General features: G+C 33.0%; 2 protein-coding genes across 2 annotated transcripts in view; one reads left to right on the plus strand and one right to left on the minus strand.

The window, feature by feature from the left end:
* LOC119066469 overlaps positions 1 to 22,717 on the plus strand; it is a 226,056-nt gene that overhangs the window by 14,593 nt on the left and 188,746 nt on the right.
* LOC119066471 (multiple inositol polyphosphate phosphatase 1-like) lies at positions 108 to 2,175 on the minus strand. Its single transcript, XM_037168977.1, has 6 exons — positions 1,783 to 2,175; positions 1,631 to 1,722; positions 1,359 to 1,505; positions 1,081 to 1,302; positions 787 to 1,014; positions 108 to 709 (listed from the first exon to the last, which is right to left on the minus strand). Exons 1-6 carry the CDS (start codon positions 1,973 to 1,975, stop codon positions 131 to 133), a joined length of 1,461 nt encoding a protein of 486 aa, XP_037024872.1. The 5' UTR covers positions 1,976 to 2,175; the 3' UTR covers positions 108 to 130.

Here is a 22,717-nt window from a genome sequence, read left to right on the forward strand (position 1 = left end):
AGATGTCAGTTGTTCTGGAAGTGTAAGATAAGGAAGTTGCGTCACACTTCCCTTTTAAGGGGTGTTTGAGGCATGATATCATTTTGATGACTAGAAATCAAATCCAATTAAAAATCAATTTTCTACGACTTTATTTACTCCAAATAATGGCAACCGATGCCAAACTGACATATAAAATTAACACCAATTCGTTACTTAATTTATGACCCGAGCTATCACCAGTTGAACAAAAAATTTCCTCGCAGTCACCGTTCGTAAAAAAACTATATTGTTCTAATACATCTGATAAATTACATAAGCCATTATCGCACCAGTCGAAATTTAGTGTTTTTTGGTTCACAAAGAACTTAACTTTTACCTTTTCTCCAACATCGTTTGGACAATTATATTTGACAGTAGCAATGTTTGATGCAACCGGATTAATTTCACTGTTTCTCCATTTTCGGTTTGCCATTGCATCGAAATTATCACTACGCAATGCGATGGTATCCTTGAAAGCACCCAACGCAGTCAAATACAAATGGTATCCAAATGTATGTCCGAAATATGCAATGACTTTTTGTGGGCCATTCGTTGCTATGTGACTTAACATTTCATCCATTCCAAAGCAAAACAGTTTTGAATTGATCGCTGAACCGTAGCTTCTTTTCATATAATAATTCAGGTCGTCAAGGTATTCAAGAATTTCGAATTGAGACGGTGTTAGTACCTAATTCGGATCAATTATTTTCAAAAAATGAGTCAAAATTGGAAATGCGATGCAAAATAAATAAATATTTGACTCACCGAACACCAAGGACTCGATTTTTCTACATTCCATGATTTCTCGAAGCGGCACATATCGTAGATGTTGACAATAATTTGATCAGAAAGCGGTTCATGGTATCCGAGTTTCATCGATACGTCATTGCGAAGCTTGAGAAAAATTTCAGAATTTCGAAATTTTGAAGTTTCCGAATTACGACCATTTTGATCGTTCACATTTTCGTCGTATGCTGGGCAAAATGACATCGGCTAAATTTGTTTAAATAATTTAGTTGGTGGCCTATTTATGTAAATTTGGTATTGCATGCGACATACATTCTGTATTTTGTTAGGTTGCGGAAATCGATCTAGTATGATATCATTATAAGACCCGTCTCCAAATAATCCTTCAACGAAGGCTTTATAAGTAGCTTCGGTACGATTAGCGTTATTATTCGTATGATCGAACCGTAACCTCTCTGATGAGTAGGCATTTCCAAATAGATCAGGAAATATGTTTCTATAATCTTTACCAAGGTCTTTCAATTCATTCCATCCCTTGAAATATTTGTTTCATACTATTTACGTACAGATGGTCATACGGATACACTTACCGAAACTGTGAGAGTTCCATCATATTGGGCTGTAAGATTCGTATCCCATTTCCAATTTTTTATCAAATTAAAGTCAGCCTCACACAGTCTGCCTTTCTCAGGTAAAGTTAAATTGTTTCCGTATAGAAAAATAATTTCGTCTCTTAACTGAAAATATTTTCATTTATTTATTTATTGGCTTTCTTCATCGACATAAGCATAGTGGAAAAGTGCAACATATGTAAAAAACAGACAAGGTCAAGTAAAAATTGCATTGAAATTTTGTTTCTTACGTTTTCCAAATCAATGACAGATACACCATCCCCAGGTTCCAATAATCTCGATCCATGTCTTACTAGCATCCAGATTTTGTCAGCGCTACATCCTAATTTTAATTTTGAAATTCATAACTTTGTGTCATTCATTCGCCTAGCCCAACACTCGCCTGGAATGTTGTAGATTTCAGTGTCGCTTCCTTTAGCAAAAGCATAAGGGGTATAAACGCCCAGTCTTTTATACTGTGGCCGAGATGTATCTTCTTCATAGCAGTATTCTGTAGTTTGTTTCGGTGTTATTGACGAACCGGATGTACATATGAAAATAAATGTTATCGCGCAAAGCTGTTTTGTGAGTAACATGTTGTCAAGCAAAGAATTTTTAAATCGACAAAGTTCACTTTTCGTATTTTAAATGACCGTTTTCCCAGATACTTCAGTTACACTCTTTAACTTTTGTTAAAATCGCAGCGCATTTATGCATTTATCAATTATATTAATATTCAATTCTACGTGCGATATTTTTTAATTTCTGTACAGTGTCCAATCAATCAAATAACACTGGTTACACCAAGGTGTAACGTTATTTAAATATAAAGTACGGACTAGTTAACTCAAACTGATACTGTTTTAACTGATTAGGAGCAATAAAGCAATAAAGATAACCGAGACAAAAATGTTTTGGATCCAGTGCCGGCAGTCATATAGATTATACCACTCCCCTTCAGTGGAGTATTCTTTCTTTTTATCAATGTGTCTTTCAAACCAAGGTATGGTTTTGATTCTCCCAAAAATCGTCGATTTTACTTTCTCGTTATCTCATCAAAAATACAGCACTTAAAAATGTTCTTCACTGTAATCATAGTCTTCTCCCTGTCTGAATTCAATTTCTATAATTTGGAGATAAAAATGTAATTTCAACGACTCACAGACAGAGTTGATTGATTATTCGCATTTTTTTTGTTTGTTTTTTAGATAAATATTAGATTTACTGATTAGATGAAAGGTGAAATTACAAAGTACATTGATCTGAATTTTAAGTGTACCTAACCGTCTTTGTTCCGGTTCATTCAAAATATAGCAAAGAGGCTTCTTGAAAGATTTATTACCTGATCAAATCTCAACCTACATTAACGTGTGAACTCGTACGGACGCCCAGATTTTTTTACATGTTAATTAGTCATATAGAATTGAATTGGCGAACTTTAATATTTGCTGTATCCGCAGTCTACAAATTTTTTTTTTGTAATAGGACTTGCGTCACGGGCGCTATGCCAACGCGCACCCATGATTACGCATTTACAGCACTCATGAACTTCCTCGGTATACAAAACAAACATGGCTTGGAAGAAGAATAAAATGGTTAAAAATTTTCACAAGATTGTTTCTGTACGAAGAACTTTCTTGTTCTTTTCAGAGAGACCAATGTTGGTTTTGTATGGTATATACTTTGTGTAAGAGACAAGATGTATTAAAACAAAGTGACAGACAAAAAATTATTACTATTTTTCTGTAAAGGAGATACAAAAAAAAAACTATCGTTCTCATTGGATTACAAAAATGCGGTCGAAATGCACTTCCAGTCAAGTTCAAAGCAATTCGCTAATTAATTGTGTGTGCACAGCATACAAGAAGTAAAGACAGAAAAAAAACCGAACAGAAATCTTTGTACTTCTTTTTCCAAGTTAAGGTTATATGGCGATTGTGTTTTATGCAGACTTGTGTACACATCAGAGAAATAATATTCTCATATTTAATCTACGATACATAACTTTACCTAGTTAAAATGCCATTCGGCATAAAGCGTATAGGTAGATATCTCTCTCGACGTAATTAATTATGGGATTATTATATTTCACAAATAAAAATGGTTGAGACGAAACTATCATAATGAACTTCACATTTTGTTGTGTTGTTTGAGTAAAGTGAAAAAAATTATTTAAAAAAAGCAAAATCGAGAAGCGCAACGGCTGATTAATATTAATGTTATGGATATGGATGGATATTATGTAAAATAGACGTTGAATTATTGACTCAAATATTAAAATGCTCATTTGGTTAGGGAGTGTGTGAAAGGTCATCAATAAAATTAATTTCAATTTGTTCGCAGATCGAAACAATTTATGTTGATTCAATTAGCTTATGATCCTTTCCTCTTGATTCGATTTTGCTTCTTAAAATTAATTTAAATTTCGAATTGATTTTCATTTCTATGCACAAAATTAAATGCTGCACATTCAAGTGATATGTACACCTGTATAGATAATACGTCTAGATATATATACACCAGACAATACCGACTGAGGTATCGGCACATTTTTCTTCATTTAATTTTATTTCCCATTTAAAGACCTACCAGGGTAGGTCTATAATTATAACATAAACACACCAAACATTCATTACGAAATTCAACGAGCAAAATTGTATTTATAAATTCAAGTCACTGCTTCAACAACAATGTTCCATCCATACAATTTTTTTTTCTATATTCGAAGAATATAATTCGAAAAACCGACACTTGATTTCCATTGTCTTAAGCATCCTTATAATATAATGCAGGCAACATGTCACCGGTGTTAAATGATTCGAAAATGCAATTTTATGCATTGAAAACATGTGCGACTGTGCGCATAAGAATTGTTATTATGCTTCAAAGTTAAAATTAAATAAAAAAAAAAATGAAAAAAAAGAGAAAAGAACAAACAATGAAATAGACAATTTTTACTGTCATGCCATCCATCGTCTATGTATATAACCATCCAGCAACACAATAATGATGGGAGGATGATTCATAATATAAAGTGGAATTATAAAAATTGCCTTTTAAATGGTAATATTCGGTTCCATGGAATCGCTTTATAAATGGGTTTTGTGCAACGAATGTTATTTTAATGAAATGAAAAGGATGGTTGTCGTCATTTGAAGTTTATATTTATAACAGTTGATAGTACATATAATATAAACAGCAATTGAAAGCCAGAAGAGAAGAAAAGACGATTTCGCAGCGCAGACGTTGATTAAGTTATTTATTTCAATTTATTCTGCGATTGATTTATCTGTGTTAAATTTGGAATCGGATGATTGTAATTTCATTGTTCGTTTATTGTTCAGATTTCTAGATTAAAATGCTCGTTTACACTCACGGAGTTCTGTCGGTCATGCTGTCATTTTCTTAGTTCGATTAAATCAGTGACCCACCTGCCTTGTTTCGAAGACAAACTTTTTACTGCTCTGAGTGGATACAACCTCATAAAATGTATCCTCAAGGATTTACAAACGGCAAACGTATCACCATGTATGCATTCAATCTGCTGTCGACCATGGTTTTATGAATAATCTTGTACTTCGTTGGTTCATTGATCTTGTACTTCTTTGGCTTAAGCTGATTTTTTACATAGATATTGGAAACGACAGACAAATGAATGATAGGTAGTCTTTTGCGTTGGCATCGATAGGAATACTCTAATTTCCTGAAGAAAGACTAATTGGAGAAACACCCTTCATTTTCTTAAATATCTCCCGTAAAAGTCGCTATCTATGAGCAATCCTGCAACCTTCTGCTGTTTATCAGTCACATGTCAATCAAAAAGTAGTAACACGAATCCGTCAAATCAACAATAGTATAGCATTAACAAATGGCTAATAACCATCATTACTGTTAACATTTAACCTAACACTTTTACTAGAAATTAACATTTCTCATCATTGATTTCGTTAACAACCAAAAAGAAAAAAAGTTTTTTTGGTTGTAAATTCTACCAAGCAAACATTCAATTAAAATCCGTTACGATTCTTTCAAAGCGAACCATCATCATCATGACCATATAATAACATCATTAAATTCAATCGCGAAATCAATAACTTCTAGATTCTAATCAACACTCTTGCATATCATCAATACAAAACGTAAATCAAAATAACTTTTTTTTTGAAGCGAATCACGTAAACATTGAATTTACTTCTGTTTCGATATCGAACCGATCTAGGTTGTGTGTATACTACACATGGATTGTAGAGGATTGAAATGAACAAGAAGAAAAAAATAACAAAACTAAAACCACAATTCATTCCCCGATATATCGAGCAATACAGAAAACATTACCAGCAAACCACTCTATTCATTGACCTCTTCTCAGTCAGCATCCATCGATCGGATACCACAACAACACTTAAATAATAACAGGAAAGAATTATATGAACGAAAAAAAAACACCTCCAAAACCACAAAAGAAAATGGTTTATCATCGTTTCCATTTGTGTAAATTAATTAAAGTAATACAATTTGTTAAGCCACCATCCTTGGTACACGTCTAATAGCTATATATTGATAATCGATGCGCGGGGCCCCCCTACTTGAAGATCATAAAATGCCGCGGCAAAAGGGTTAAAAATTGTCGGTAATTTGTTTCGATTTGTTCTCAAGACACTTTAAGTAATGTCCAGTCGAGCAATTTCAATTTGTTAAAGGTATATACCGTATACTGTACATACGACTCTGGAATGAGTTAATTTGGGGACTTCTTCATTTTACCAATTCTTCTTTCGATGGTGTTTCTTTTCCACTTAAATTGAATTTTTTATGGTGATGGTGACGAGTGATGGGAAAATTAAGTCTGGAATTACAAAAAAGAAAAGATTTTTTTTTGGACATAGATTCGGTGATGAGGACAAGTTGAAGCAAACTAGGAGATATTTAAGCAATTTCACATGTTGGGGTGATGGCGTTCAATATTCAAATTTAATCTTAACAGATGATAGTTCAAGTACGATCAAATTCACAAACATTCCAGAGATCCATTGTTTAATCGGTAGGGTATAACAAACGAACAAAAAAACGTCTGATTGCCCTCCTGAATACGAACTAAGCGTTAAGAAAATATCAATGGAACACAAATCCCAATAGATTACCATCTAATGGGTCTCATAAGGTTTAGCGTTTTATCATAATTTTAATCTTAACATGATCCGAAATTATTGAAACACAAATCACAGTTGCTTGAGGGTGCTGAACGAATTGACTTTTTCGTTTACATTATTTTGTGAACACTTTTCAGAGATACACTTCTAAATTACGACATCATTGTACGTTTTGAGTGTATGGTCATGGTACATTTTTTTCCCTTCATTTCTCTATCCTGCCATTCAAAATATACATAAGATTTGATGTAGTTTATAGATTAAAAGACATAATGTGGTATCCTATAGGAAAGAGTTTTTTTTTCGTAATCGTTTTAATTTGAAATCTTACATCTTTTTCATAGCTAATTTATTCTCACCTTTGAGACATTATATAATGTGCTGGATTTAGAAGAATCGGGGACAGGGAAAAATATTTCAATTTAGGTTTTTATCTTAGAAAAAAGTAATAATTTTTAAGTAAATGCAGGTAGACAGACTTCTGTTAACCATTCGCATACTGTATGCATATTGTTGACATTTAATCTGTTACTTCTTTTGATTTAATTTTATCGTCAAGAGGAATCTTTTACTTCATTAGTTGTGACATAATTTTTGCTAAAAAAAATTGTCTGAGCCACGCATTTTTCTATTATTTTTATCGTCGCTGCCGGCAACAGATGTTTATAAAAAAAAGTTGAGTACCTGTCGTCGGATGGAGCTGCTCCAAAGTCATGAAACTCAAAAGTTAATTTGCATAATTAGAATTCTCCTAATGACTCACAATGACATTTTATTCGAAGTATCTCTCAGAAGTGACTGATTATATTTGCGGTACTTTTCATTTCTGTGCGGCTTCACCAGAAAAGATAACCTACGTCTTGCTTGGCCATTGTTATTTTGACTTTTCAGAGCAAACTTGTCAAAAGAATAAAGTCCAAACAAGTATACAATCTACTGCTTCCAAACAAACACGTGTTCTGACGCGGCATTTAAACTACAAGCTAGTTTATTGTTCTGTCTACGATTGAGTAGGCACTCCAATGTTGCTAACCCAGACTCAGTCCCATAATAATATTGTCTAATTCACAGCCATAAGTTAAACATATTTGGAGGTATGTCCCGAGTGGTACTCCTTATGTTAATAACTTTATTCACGTCGGCTGTATGTGATGATACTATAGACGACAATTTATCGATGAATAATTTATCGAAAGAACGATTTTGATTTCAAAAGAATTTTTTTTTTGGTTGAACATAAATATTGGGACGTGGGTGTTAAAAGAGTGGTTGATATGGTTATTTGCAAAAACTGATAAACAATTTAAAAAATGAAATGTGTAATAAGTTTTGTGAATGTGTCATAGCAGAGGATGGTTGGAATTTTTTTTTTTATATTCAACAACCATCATAATCCACTCACAACACTTCTTGTCCATTAGTATTCATTAGAGACCGTTTCCTTGGTTAACAGTCAGATTTATTTTACATTTGAATAGCGGCAGGTGATCGGTTTTTTTTTGTTGGATTAACCTTTTTAAAAACTGCGTGCGTCATATCACGACAAAGTAAATGCATGGGTCGTGATCATACGCATCGATTACAACGATAAAATCTACTATTTCATTTGTTTGAAGTGTCGGCGAATTTTCGATACAAAATCTTTTACTTCATTCGTTTTAACATACACATTATATAAGACCGCAGTTATAAGAGCTTATTGCTTGTTTTTGTCGAAGCTGTCAATAGCAGATGACCTAACTTTTTGTACATGATTGATTATTGGGAGTCGTTTACCCCTCTGGCTCACCTTTTTTTTCCTGAAGTTACTTTAAACTTTCAAACAATCAAATTCTCGATTCCATTTTACTCAGCCGATTCATTCTAATCCCAACGGAAAGCTTAATAAATAAAAAATAAGAATTCAAATAAACCATTGGTGTTATGGTAGCGTTTCATTGAACACGCAATGTCAATCGCTTTTGGAATAAAATGTTTTTTGTTTTGATTATCATCGAAATAGCTGGATCCGTTACATTTTTTTTCTAACTTTATTTTCTAAACAGTGACACTGTGCGAAAGAATTTTAGTTTTTTTTTCTTATTATCTTTTCTAGAAAGAACATGACGCGAATAACTTCTTATACAATACACGAGCTTTTCATAATAACAAGAGATGATGCCATCGTTTTCACTGTATGTTTTAATATTTGATAGGAATTTTATGTATGGTAACTTCTTGTACACACACGTAAAAATCTACTGCAAACACGCAAAGTCTGACAAAAGTTTATTGTACTCTGTGGCAGTCAACGGATGATGGGTGATGGGATAGAATGAATGTTTGTACTGGATCTTATGATACTTTGATTTGGTGTTCGCATAACGAAAAAATTCTTTTACATTTTATGTCACGTTGCATTTGATGGGAATTACATTATAAATGATTTACATAGACCATTTTGTACACATGAACTGATCTGAAGAATAGGCTGAAGGTAAATCTGTTAGTATGAGACGCTTTTAATGACGAGGTGGTTTCTATTTTGAATTAAAACGAACAATTTGCGAGTGTGTTTAATGTTTCCAGTCAATTAGATAGATGTTTTCAATTAGATGTTTTTTGTTGTTGCTTAAATACCTTCATAAATATCAAGGAGATGTCTAACTCAATCTTTTGGCTGAATCTCTGTACGTAATTTGATATAAATCTTAGAACAATTTATCTGTCATCTGGAAAAATGTATAACAAGAGAATTAAAAGAATTCGTTTTTTTTAAATATTTATTACTAGCTGTAACTTCTGTAAGTGGGCGGAATTTAAAAGCTTTTTTTCTCGCGTCGCAAGAAAAGTCAATCGAATTGACATTTTGCGTATACAAAATTTAATGTAAATCTAAAGGTAAACCACAATGTGAAACCAGTTTTGCGTCGATGATAATCAAATAAAAATATATTTTTTAATAAACAACAGACAGTCAAATGCGAAAATGTAAGCAAGCAAAAAAAACGAAGTCATTTTCGCTACAATGGGTCTACGTACCAACTATATTCGTACCAAGAATATTCAGCCGACAATTTAAATTCAGTGTGGAAAAATGAACAAGGGACAAGGATATCGCCTGTATAAATTAGCGAATCTGTTACTTCTTTTGGTCCAAATTCTTTCAAGAGATTGATGCAAAATCTTTTACTTCACATTAATTTTGCTATATAAGTTCACGTTAACCAGAGCTCATCGCTTATTTCTCTCGTCGCTGTCAATAACAGATGACATAGCCAGTGTAAAAAGAAAGTTTGAATCCCGTTGCTCATTTAACTCAAATCAACTCACTTGCATTTCAATTCAATCACTGAAATACCTTCCCGTTCCACCGTCTCTCTCTCTCTCTCTCTCTCTTCAAACAAATGCAGAGTCAAAGCAAAATCATTCTCCGATTCATTACAGTTTTTCGCGGGTACTAGACAAAAAATCCGAAAAGAGAAACAGTTAAGTGGGATTGACAAAAAAAAAGATCTGTACAATTATTTGTCGTCGAGATTTGTAATTTGTGTGTTTCCTATTCACGTTATTCGATACATAACCAAAATTTAATGTAAAGGCTACGCATACACGACTGGAATCGACATGCTTAAGATATTTATTGACGTATACATCATACTATAATCTTTCGAAATGTTAATCAAGAGCGACCGTAAAAAAAATCAAAAGTTTTTTTTCCAACTATTTCCTAGAGTTTTACAACTTACAGCGCATTGTATGTAGACGACGAACCTCCGAAATCAAAACAAAATCAAAAGTTCCAGGGCAGTGACATCTTTTATGTTAATATGCGTAACGCGTATATTTAACATATACGATGTGCCATCGTAGCGGACAACTTTTTTCACTTTGAGTTATTCAACTTGTACAAAGAAGTTAACTCGAAGAATCAACAAGACGAGAATTTTTACATTTTTTCGGGTTTTACTGATGCTGTGGTTTATGTCTGTCGTAATTTTTCATGTTTTTTTTCTCTTTCAATATTTATAGAGAAGTAGATGAATGATGATGAATATTAGTTGTTAGCTACAGAAGTGACGTAATTATGATACATCAGTACACATGGCTCTCGGTGTGTTTGGCTGTTTTTTTTTTATTTTCGCCTGACTGACTAATGAAGCAATTATTCGAATCGATTCTTGTTTATCATTCTATCACTCATGCGATCTGGCAATTTTTGTTTTTTCGTTTGCGCAAACTTCGTGAACCGTTTTTTATGATAGGAACATTTTGCTCTTCACTTATGGCTATGCCTATCTATCTACCTAGGGTTAAACTGTTTTTTTTTTCTCTTTCGTTCAATTACATTTTCGCCTAATGATTATTCTAAGCCATTAAACAATCATTAAATCATTAGTTTTCTAAATTATTGTTCATTAATCATTTTTTATCAACTGTGAATGTTTGCACAAATAAATTCCATCGACGACGTGTTGCGAAGTTAGGTCATAATTAGATGTTTGTAGATGCTTCGCTGATACAAATCTAGTCTGCCTAAATTCGTCATAAAGGTGACCAAAATAAGCAATGACCTCTGGTTAGTCATTTTATCCGCAAAACGCTTGTTGAAACTGATGCATTCAAAGATTCGCCATAAGGCGATACTTTAAACAGAAGAAGTAGTAGATTCACTGATTACATCGCTATACATTTGCAGTAGTTTTCAAAAGGTCAAACTGTGGCCTGTGCCTATAATCAACGAATATAAATCATTCGGTAGTTGAATGATTCCCATTACAACTCTTGCGTTCTGAGTCAATCAGCCCTTAACCTCAATACAACATACGTGCACTTAGCCGTGGAGGCAACATTTCACAACTATTTTTTTACGAAGCTTTGTGCGTAGAAAGCAATTTTTATTTCACATTTTACATTCCAATCCAATCAGAATCGTATAACCACAAATCTCAAATTACAATTTAATTTCGAAAAAGTGATCATCAATTTTAATATTCAATTCTTTCGTTTAATTTCATTTTTTTTATGTTGCTTTTTGAAATATTCGAACGATTGTGAAACCCACAATAAGATCTTTTTTTTTTTCGTCTTCTTCTTGTGTTATTATGATGTCGACCATAATTCCCAAACAAACTCAATTGTTTGTCATGGAAAAAATTTCTAAGAAGACCTTGGATGGTAGATGATGATGATGATGGTGAGATTATTTCATTGTACTTGGAGCGCAATCCGTTTTTATATTTTCGGTACCGTGTAAGTGTGGTACACACGACTTTAAATTGTATTATACAAAACGATATCTGTGCTGATCGTTGTATATAAATAATAAAAACTGAGAGTAAAAAAAAATTTTTGTTCGTTTTGGCTTACTTCACCAATGTGAAACCACAGAAACGAAACAGAGAATGTGTATGCGGCTGAATAACAAGAAAATGTAAAAAACGAAAGTAAAATGAACTTTAAACCGAACACGAAAATTATGTATATGTATGAAGTGGAGAATTATGTTTTATGCTGCAGGTTTCATGTTCTGAGAGAAGTAACTTTTTGTAAACATTAGCTCATATATATATACAGGTTGGGTCAATAAAATCATATTTCTTTCGAATTTTTCAAGTCAGTTTTTTAATGTTATTAATGCTACTCGTGTGCTTTGTGTTTGTGACCAATGTTTCTCGGAAAACATTTTACTCTCTCATAACAACCATATAACACTTAGCATTCGTTATACAACACTCTTCCTTCTAAGTGTACATCTGTTTAAATGGACACTATAACCATTTTCAGAATCTATACCTGTATGGCAATGTTATATCATGAATTAAAGACGAAAAAAAATGTTTCTTATCAACTTATGAAAACCTATGTCATACGTTTTGCAATAAACGTATCAATTTCCTCGAAGGAAAAATCCACTTTTCGTCTAATTGTCCATATACGGGGTAAAGTATTCGCTGTTATATATACCCAGAGAGCGATATGAAATTTCTATAAGCGAGAGTTTTGAACGAAACAACAACTTACATCAACAACAAGATTCGATTGTGCACTTTATTGATACATGAGATGCGACCCAGTTAAATTTTTTTTTCACTTTTCCCACATAATGCATTTTTTAAATAAACTTTTTTTTATGTTCAGCGTCATAAAACAAGAATCACTTTTTCGTTGACTTGTTTTTCTGCCAAGAGAAAGTAGTTCATTTGATTGTTTGTGTGTATTGAATTAAAATGGCTAGAGGCCACTGAAATTTATTGAATATCTCCGGTGTATGTTGCTGGATTTTGATATGGCGTGTCTGTGTGAATTATTCATTTTTATGAATATTTTTCTTCTTCTTCTTTCTGCTTAATTCACACTGAATTTATTATGTATTTACCATTGAACGATGCAGACAGAACGTCATCATCAATCGTCGCTATTTCAATTCAAATGACTAATTGGCCTTTGTTTGTTTTTCTCTTTACATACGGTGCTATATGGGTATTCATTCTAAGAGACACACAAAACGCACATTCATGTTAACTTCACGTAGCATAAATCAAAATTCATAATTGAATAATGAAGCATACACACACGTCAGAGCTTAACGATATTTCGATTAAATAAAATGCCATTAATTAGTGTTACAGTGTCGGAGAGAGAAATCTTGATGCTCATTGTTGCTAACAATGTCATACCTAGGTAATAGGTACGGTACCATATGGATTTACAATCAGTTGAACACAATTAATTGAATGAAAACGAACGCATTTTACGGACACATGTCTAACACATTTATGTACTTTACGACTTTTATGGATGTTTTAACATAGATTCACTGTAACGCATCGGATTTTTATGTTTACATTAAAAAGACATAATAATCATTTTGTGTGAAGTCTAAACGAGATGTTCACGGTCGCAATAATTGACAAATTGCTGCATTTAATTTCGTCAAACGACTTAATTGAGAGCAGTCCGTTCGATCGATTAGGTGGCTTTATTAGAAATCCCATGAAATGGTGAACGACGGACGTCTTATTCAGCTATTTAACTCATTAAATTTCGTTTTATCTACACGCTGTGCCACTGACAGAGATGAAGTGTATAATTATGCAATTAAGTTTGTCGCTAAGGATAACGTTTTTTTGCTTTTGCTTTATTATGATAACTACTTAGCGATGAGAAAATTTATTTCGTGATCTAACGATAATGTATTCAGTTAGTTTCGTTCGGAGTTAATAGCGTTTAATTGTTACATCAACTTTTATTACAAAGTCTATCTACGGTCCCATATCTCGTTGTTCAAGCCATATATAAATAACGAAGCAAAAAACAGATTCTCATAAAATGCAAATTGTTGGTACAGGCCAGAACCGAACACGGCTCTGCAACAATGTAAATTTTAGAAGATCTGATATAAGATGTCTCGTGATATATTTTTGTAGATTTTCCGATTGACTTTGGTCTTTGATTGTGAAATCTCTACTGACATCGTTGGTGACGACGTCATCCATATAGAAACGGCTAGTCATCTGTTATCGACAACCACGATAAAAATAAGGAATTAACTCTAGTTGTGTTAACCTATATAACCGAATCTTCATTCAAACAAGTGAAATAAAAGATTTAACATCAGGACCTGAGCAGAAAAGTACATTTAACAAAAGATGTAACAGATTTAATGATTATATTGCCGTACGACTGCAGTTTCCATCAGGTAACCTATCAGGTTTACTTAAACATACAGTAAATGTAATTTTGTATTACGACAGGTCAGACCTGAACGAAAAATAATATTTCGTTTTTTGGTCATTTGCAGAGACTAGCCTGAAACGACCCGATGCCCCTTGTTTACATTGATCCGTATTTTTGAGATTGTTGTGACAAATTCGTGAGATTTTACTTTTTCGTCTTCTTCACTTCTTAGAGCAAAAAATTCTAACCTAGAAAGGTACTCAAGCATCGTGTTGAATTCAATTGATTTCTCACCTCAAATTCTAAGACTGTTTGTATTAAGAACCGGTCAGGTAGTCCTGACTGTGAGAATTAATCACGTTCTGATCAAATCTGTTACTCGTTTTGTTGAAATTTTTGTTTTGTTCGAAACAAAATCTTCTACTTCATTTGTTTGAACATTCATTTCTCTATGTAACTATACCATATACCACCAGGTTATTGTGCTTTAATACGAACATAAACTTATTGTTTCATACTTTGAATATTAATTGCAATTTAAGATCGTAAAACAATTAGTTTATCTCTATTTTCCCAGCGTGAAAGTGACACATAAATAAAAATGAATTAACAACAGTGGCACATTTATTATAACTGTGTAGATCGTTGTGCCACTCCATTCGGATTTTCACAAAAAAAAAACAATTTCTCTTCCAAGTTAGATGTTTCTATTATCAAATTAAAGAAAAAATTGTTAATTGGAATATCACGCAAGTGATACATCTCATATGAACAATTCTTTTATTTTTCTCTGCAAAAAAACGTAACAACAAAACATTTATCAGAAAACATACGAAGAGAAACAAAAACTCAATTGCCAAGTACTCTCATTACATATCATGTTTAAATTTGGTAAAGACATTCAATTCAAATAAAACTCCGTACCGAATAGTTTTATGGTAAAAATCTCGAAATTAAATCGTATTTTATGTGGTAGAAACGTGGGATCTAGCACAGAAATTCAAGGTGATTTAATTTGATATTTTCGTGTTGATTTTTATGACGCTTTTTTATAATAATGATTGTTGTCTGAGCTTGCGTTTATGTTCGGTATGAATATAAGATTTTTGTAAACAATAACAACACTCGGTACATGTTCAATTTCTTGAAATCAACACGATATGTGTGTGTGGTACTTTTTTTCAAGGTACTCCACATCAATGGATGATTATCACAAACAATTTATGCTAACGACAATTTATTACTGTCCCATATTTTTGCTCTCAACATACAAACACACATTGAATGTCTTAGGACCGGTTCCAGTTTTCAATAAGCTTCTAATTTTTTGGAAAAGTTATAGTGACTTGAGGTGAAACATTATGTCAACCTGGTTGTCTCTTGACCGTAGAAATTAGGGCATCAGTATGAACTTAAAGAATTATAGATTTCGCTCAGTTGAAACAATATTGGAGGAATTTAATCCAGTCTCACTACGTGTTGTTTCCTCAACAAACACTTAGAACATCTGTGAAAATTCCTATGATATATGTCGGCCAGATCAAAATGACTAGGTGCATATAATATGCCGCGTAGTGTTATCTAATAGATCTGACATCCTAGCAGTACACTTGGGTTCCTCAATTGAACTCCTAGATTATGGATTGTGAGCATATTGGACAAGGTGCCCGATCCACTCTCACTGACTGACAAAGTCAAACAGAGCTTTTTTAATCAATGAAATAAAAATTAGAAAACTTGCATTGGCATTTGGTCACGTAAAATCAAGAAATATATTTTTTTTATTAACTGAGTCATTCGCTAGTCAACGAATTGTAAGTAACGAAATTAAGCAATTGTTACATTAGCTGACATTTTCGTGAGTTATAGCCACTGGAAAAAAATGTGTTCAACCGAATTATCAAGATCGAAACATACACACACGGATCTTAATATGGCATTTTGAAATGAAAAATATTTTTTTACATCTCTTATTGAGCAACTGAAAAAAAGAATAATATTTCCAACAAATTGCGCTGTTTGATCCAATTTGTTGTTATAAAGAGTATAAAATATGGCAAAACTTCTTCAAATACGCTGCGACGAAGAATGATGTCCATCTCCATTTTGAAGTGTAGATAAACGACAATATTGTCGTTAGCACGAAAAAAATATTTAAAAAAAAAATAAACAGACGAACGACCCTGAATCAGAATGTAAAAATTTAAATTTCTCGAAACATATTTGTTTTTCATTTGCAACCTGGTATATGGTGCCATTTCAAATAAATGTCATACATTTATGGCCATTCGCATGTTATGCACACAGCACAGTTTCTCGATTATCATAAATACTAAAATTGGATGCACATAATAACCGTTTTGTGTAATATTTGTTGTTCGGGACAACATGGTTATGGCAATCGTTTTAAATGGTCTTTTTTTGCTGTCTCTCGAATATTTTTTTCTTCTTCTTGTGCTTGAAATTAGACAAACCATTAAATCACAAAACCAAATTGGTAGTTTCCGATGATGAGCTTTGTGTATTAATTTGAATATATTTCTCGTTGAGAAGAGGAAAACTCGCAATTTATTTGCATAAATTTTTTGTATCTGAAAAACTTCCGCTTTTATGTTGTATTAATGATGGGACTTGGTAAGCTATATAAGTGCGCGCTTCTCTATCAATGAAAATCCAAATATTTACAGAACGTGATATCATAGTTAAGATAAGGTCACCAGCAAAAATTTTGGTTTTTTCGTTGTTGTTTGTTTGACTTTTGACTTCGAATCGACAGAATGATTATTTTGTTCAAGAGTTGTAGGCAGACCTGTTCTCTAATTAAATTGACTGCCTTTTTGATGTCGCTTAAATATATTAACGACAAACCGATCAAAATAATTTCAATTTCTCAAAACAAACATTCAAAACTTCCAGTGTACCTATTGTACCTATTGTTGTAAATCTGTACGAAAAACACCTCGCTTATCTCATTTTTCAAAATATTATTATTTGTTGTCAAGGCTATGCTTACCAAACCATAGCTTCCTAAATGTACCCTTGAAAAACGTATTAAGTTTGTCTTTTCAATTAATAGTTCTCAACATATTCTTGAATTGAATGCATTACACATATCAACTGGTTGTTGTGTTGTGAATTGGTTTTTTATTCGTTCATCCGTTCCTTTACTTATATATTATATGAAACACACTCCGACCGAGAGAGGTGTTAGCGAAATTTTATCTGACAAATTTATACGTTGATCACAGCGCGCGTAGGCTTGATTGGGCTTAAACTGTGTTCGAGCAATTAATGTCTGTGACCTACGGTGGATTATCGCATCTTAATTAATGTACCCAAGATTGGTTTCAGATGATTTTTTTTTAAAACAACTTACCGAATGAATTCGCAATAAATATCAGAGGATTATAAGACGACAAGACATCGATAACTTATCTGTCACATCGTTTACAAGCATAATATATTATTAGAGCCGAACAAGCCCTGTATATGAACGAAACTTACACACATAATTCGTATGCTTAGCCGTGCTTAGTTTAATATAAAAATAAAAAAAATCCGTCAGAACATTGACGGTATATGCATGTAAATTGTACGGTTGGGAGTCATAGTACCTACCTATATCATTAACATTACATAAACGTCATTGAAAATAATAAAAATAAAAAAATTAAATTGCGTGGACACACACATCTGCGTATAACATTTTCCGCCCCACATACATTACACACATCGTTATATACTTAAACAGTCACTGATCTGTGGCATTGTCGAACGATTAAACCCAAAAAAACCCATTTCCATCTCAATTCTAAAATTATAGTCTCAATGACCATCGGTGATCGTCATTTGTAACGTTAGAAAAAGACGTTTCTCTGACACAAAGCATGACTTTTCGATTGAACTTTTATTTAATTCGAATGGAATTATACACATTTGAATGACTCGGTTCCAATCTCTTCGTTTCGTTTTTGTCAAATTGTATAGTTAACATTTTCGCAAGAAGCGACGATACAATGGACCGGGAAGGAACGCAAAATTTCAACAAAAAAAATCCAATTTGATTGAATAGAAGTTAGTGGTACCAGTTTGTCCTCTCTGTTCATTGTTATTTTCATCCTTGTCTCGTTCGCGTTAAACGACTGTATCTGTGCAAAAATAGGTACCGCTTATACCATAATCATACAGACACATTTTATATAAAATTTTATAAGAAATTCTTAGCAACAACAAAATTATAAAAAACTACAAAGTTGAATCAATGTACATAAGAGAAGGTCGTTTGTTGAGCTAGGTTGACTATATAAATATTGAACAGAAAAAAAAATTGTTTCATTTTTTACCTATAATGTGTAGGTAATAGTAACAGCGCACACGTCATTCTGCGAACTGAAAAATAATATTTTCTGCATAAATATAAAATGTTCCAACGCTACACCACACACAAATAAAACAAACGTTAAGATATCTACATAATATGCAAAGACTACGAAATGAGAATTCAGTAATTGTATATAATTTGAGTGAAAAAACCATTTTTTATTCGGAATAAATATCGAGAATCGAATTGAGATTCAACAAAAATGGTTAATTTGTGTATTTAAGCTACACCATATGGAACCGATGCTCAGGTTTACGGTGTAATTGCTTCTTTATTTTTGGGTGTCTGAGGTACGAGATTTAATTTTACATAATTTATAGCGTAGAGGTTCGTCGCGTCTGACGATATCTTTCGTATCAAAATTTACGACTTTTTGAATTTTGCTGCAAGCAATTTGTACATTTTCCTGCAAATTCTTGATATATGTAAATACACGAGTCATGTATGCCTGAGTATGTTCCGCTCTTTGCTTAGGCTTTTTTTTCGTTTTCGAAAAATTCTGTTCATGTTCTTGCTCAAGAAAAATCGATAACTAGTGTGATCATAGTCGAAGCGTAGCTTGTACCTAAAGTTATTTATTCATCAGTTCGTCAACCATTGCACCGAGAAACGTGTTAGGCCAATAAACATGTAGAAAAAGAGTTGAGTATTTTTAGACGAACATCGATCATGTTATTAGATAATGCAAATTATGCAGAGTAAGGACGTTTAAAATGACATTGACCGTACACCAACCGGTGGGCACTCGCAAACTTGTTATTTCACTTAAAATTATTTTTGTTCTTTGATGTAAAAGATTGTGTAGCTCAAATGAACTTCAATAATAAATCGAATTCACAGTAAATCGTTCAATACTTTCAGTTTCTCGTTAAACCAATTTGAATGCGGTTCGGGTGATAAATCAAGGAAACTATAAATGTTTCAGTCATAAAACTGTTTTGCGCTGCAGGCTGAATGTTGTCATTTTTAACAATATCCTCTACTTATCGATAAGCTCCGTTCATTTATTGTAGCTCTTAACAATATGACAACCCATTAAAACGATTCGTAATTTCTTCATTGACTTGTTAGATAATGAATTTAAATGAATTTAAATTACCTGCCATCAATCGTTGATTACATCCGCTTGGTGTACTCCCGCCAGAGTCGCTGTGGTAGATTAAAAACTTCAAACACACTCTCTCGATATTACGTTTTGCAGACAAGGCTGTTAACAATGAAGTGTATTAAATAGGCATAATGTTTAAGGTTGCACTAGCATTGCAGATGTCATCTTTTCATAACGTTACGATGTTGATGGTGAATTGAAAGCACTTTTGCTGCTTTCATAGTCTTGCCTTTAAAGAGCAAAACACTTCATCATAATTTTATGATTATTTTGCAGAAAATTAATTTAATTAAAAGAGCTTTTCGCGGCGTCGTTTATTTTTAAATACGTTCGCATTAATGTCACATTCACTTCAAGCTGAACAACTGAACAACTGAACCGTTCTCTGTTCCGCATAGACTTGAGTATATAAGAATATATTTTGTGGAAGCAGAGAGTTAGTGAAGGCAGTTCCCAATGTTTCGCAAAATTGTGAGCCTCATCTTCTCGTTCCGTAGCCTTTGCAACTGCGAGATATAGAACTCTCAGAGAATCGTAAGTACTCTCGGTCTATAACCTTTCGATCTCGTTGAAACATTTTAGTTTCATTGATCGTGATGATGTCTTTGTTATCATGAGAGTTTGAGCTCCGTGTGTCAGGAGTGGTATGGTAACCCTTCGTGGTTTGTCAAGGCAGATTTTTGTATCAGAACTGGAATCCACTGTCTCGCCTCGTTCATACAAAATTCTGGAGCATATCCGGAAACACTTGATGCGTGCAAACCGATATTCTGAACGATGAACTCTTCCTTACCTATCAATTCGATAAAAATGTTTTTTATTCCGATTCGATTCATTGGTTTTCTCACAGTGAAAAGTCTCTATGTATTCGATCTGATCAGCACCTCCATTATTATGTTGCACATTGATCATATATTTTCGTTTCTTCAGCACAAGAATTACAGATGTACAAACGTATAATTGAAAAAAAAAACTTTGTTGTTTATCAGCTTTTTCATTTTTCAATATTTTTTTTTACCTCTCCTGTAAATCGTATTACTACTGCTGTGCTGTGTGTTAACCACTCATTTACCAATTCAGTAAGTTCAAAGCAGCCAACATTTCTATGGTAAAAAAAAACGAGGTAATTCCTATCGGAAAGGGTTTTATGTTCTCTTTCGTGTTCTCTTGCGTTTTATTTCATTAATTACGAGTAACAATTCCAAGCTAATATGCTTCAGTCGATAGTACACCAGATAGTGTTAGCGATCATATTACACGCACGAGTATGTCGGACAACCCTACTTTAATAAAAAAAAAGGAAAAATAACAAAAAATAGAAAAAGATGCACCGCGGTGGAAAAAAAAATGCCATTATGAAAGAAACAAATCTAAAACGACTGACGCAACGCGCTCACAACTGAGTACACAACACTGTGTGGTTGGAGGTTCACGTTGGCAGGTATTTCAGATTATAAAACTATTGAAAATCAAATGAAGCATAAACGATCGTGAAGGTATCCAATTGTGAGTAGCTGGAAACCGATATACTGAGGCGTTGAAGAAGGAAAAGAAAAAAATTCGTACAGATCTCTGTGTCGGAAGCATCATCCAGCAGTTTAACGACTTTTTATTATTTTAAATATGTTTCGGTTGATGGTTGAGATATTTAATTTCTATGCAAAGCACGCTTGAAATATGGCAGATTCGATTTATGTAAATGAGACCTTCGATTGTACGTATACAATTCAAAAATGATGACCATTTATACCCGGGAGAGGGTGTATTATTGGCACGCAGTTTTCTTTTTCATTTCTTTTTTGCATAGACTATGAAACGTGTGAAAAATTGATATCACTCTGTTTCTGGCTGGCAGCATGTTTAACATTAAATTAATAGTTGTAAATACCCCGAGAGACATGTACTTAACATAACAGTTAACGGTGCATTGGTATCTATCGTATAATTGATTGTCATTGTCGCACCCGTTACATTGAGAGAAAAATTACTTTCCTTGAAGAGTTGGAATAAATTTATTTTTATAATTTCGCATTTGTACAACTGTTAAATACATTATCATGTCCATACATCATAAAAAGAGTGTGTGTGTACTGTAATTGATGTGTAAAGTACATTATAATACTAAAACAAATAGTGTCCAATATACCTGTGGCAATATTAATTATAGAGCAATTTCCATACGCCGTTATAAACTTTTAAAAAGTTTTGCTTTCCATGATTCCTATATTTTTGTTGTTATGAATTTTATAAAATGTATACCACCGCAACATGTTGTTAACTAACATTTACAGAATGTTGTAGGAAACGAAAGAATATCTATAATTAAATCAGCTAAGTCTCTCATCCAAGAACATTATATTGTGCAAAATATATTCTGCACACTATATGTATATACTGCCAACGTTTATACACACATTATGATCGTTTAATGCGAACCTTTTTTTTTCTCGCGTTGTTTTCATTTTATTATCAGTTTTTTTTTTCTCCAACGATTTCTTTCTATAAAAACGATAAATTTGAAGATAGATGAACGAAACAGCTCCTCCAAACGACCTGAAGACGAAAAACACGATATGTAGTCTACCGTTTTTCGTTTCGCACAGTGAAAGAGATTTTCAACCTGTAAATATCTCTATAGCCAACCAAACAAGTATTCAAAATCAATTTTTTAACGTCAATTTATGTATGCATTTTCAATAGGTTATTGGTGAATTAAAATCGGTTGTTCATATAATGAAAAAAAAACCTGTGCCATGTCTATGCATAAAACATAAATTGTGCGAAATGGCTTCACAAGATAAATGAAGTTTTGACACATTATGATCGGAAACCGTTAAAATTGCTATTCCGCTTGTGTACGGATGGGTTATAATATGGTGATCAAGAATTTTGCAGTTATTTGTGCTTGTTGAGTAAACTTTTTCAATGTGCATGATCATCATAAGCAAGACGTTTTTGCGATGGAATTTCCAACGTGTGGGAGTTTTTCAAAACCTCAAATTTGATCCAAAATCTATGTAACGTCATCCAGATCCAATCG

The sequence above is a fragment of the Bradysia coprophila genome, chromosome IV (assembly GCF_014529535.1).
Source record: "Bradysia coprophila strain Holo2 chromosome IV, BU_Bcop_v1, whole genome shotgun sequence".
Classification (NCBI taxonomy): domain Eukaryota; kingdom Metazoa; phylum Arthropoda; class Insecta; order Diptera; family Sciaridae; genus Bradysia; species Bradysia coprophila.

What these genes read in the sequence shown, in the direction of transcription:
- LOC119066471 (XM_037168977.1), bottom strand. Translation starts at nt 1,975, where the DNA reads ATGTTACTCACAAAACAGCTTTGCGCGATAACATTTATTTTCATATGT. An exon ending in CTGTCATTGATTTGGAAAAC is followed by an intron (nt 1,506 to 1,630) that starts GTAAGAAACAAA and finishes AAATATTTTCAG; the next exon opens with TTAAGAGACGAAATTATTTT. An exon ending in ATGGAACTCTCACAGTTTCG is followed by an intron (nt 1,303 to 1,358) that starts GTAAGTGTATCC and finishes AAATATTTCAAG; the next exon opens with GGATGGAATGAATTGAAAGA.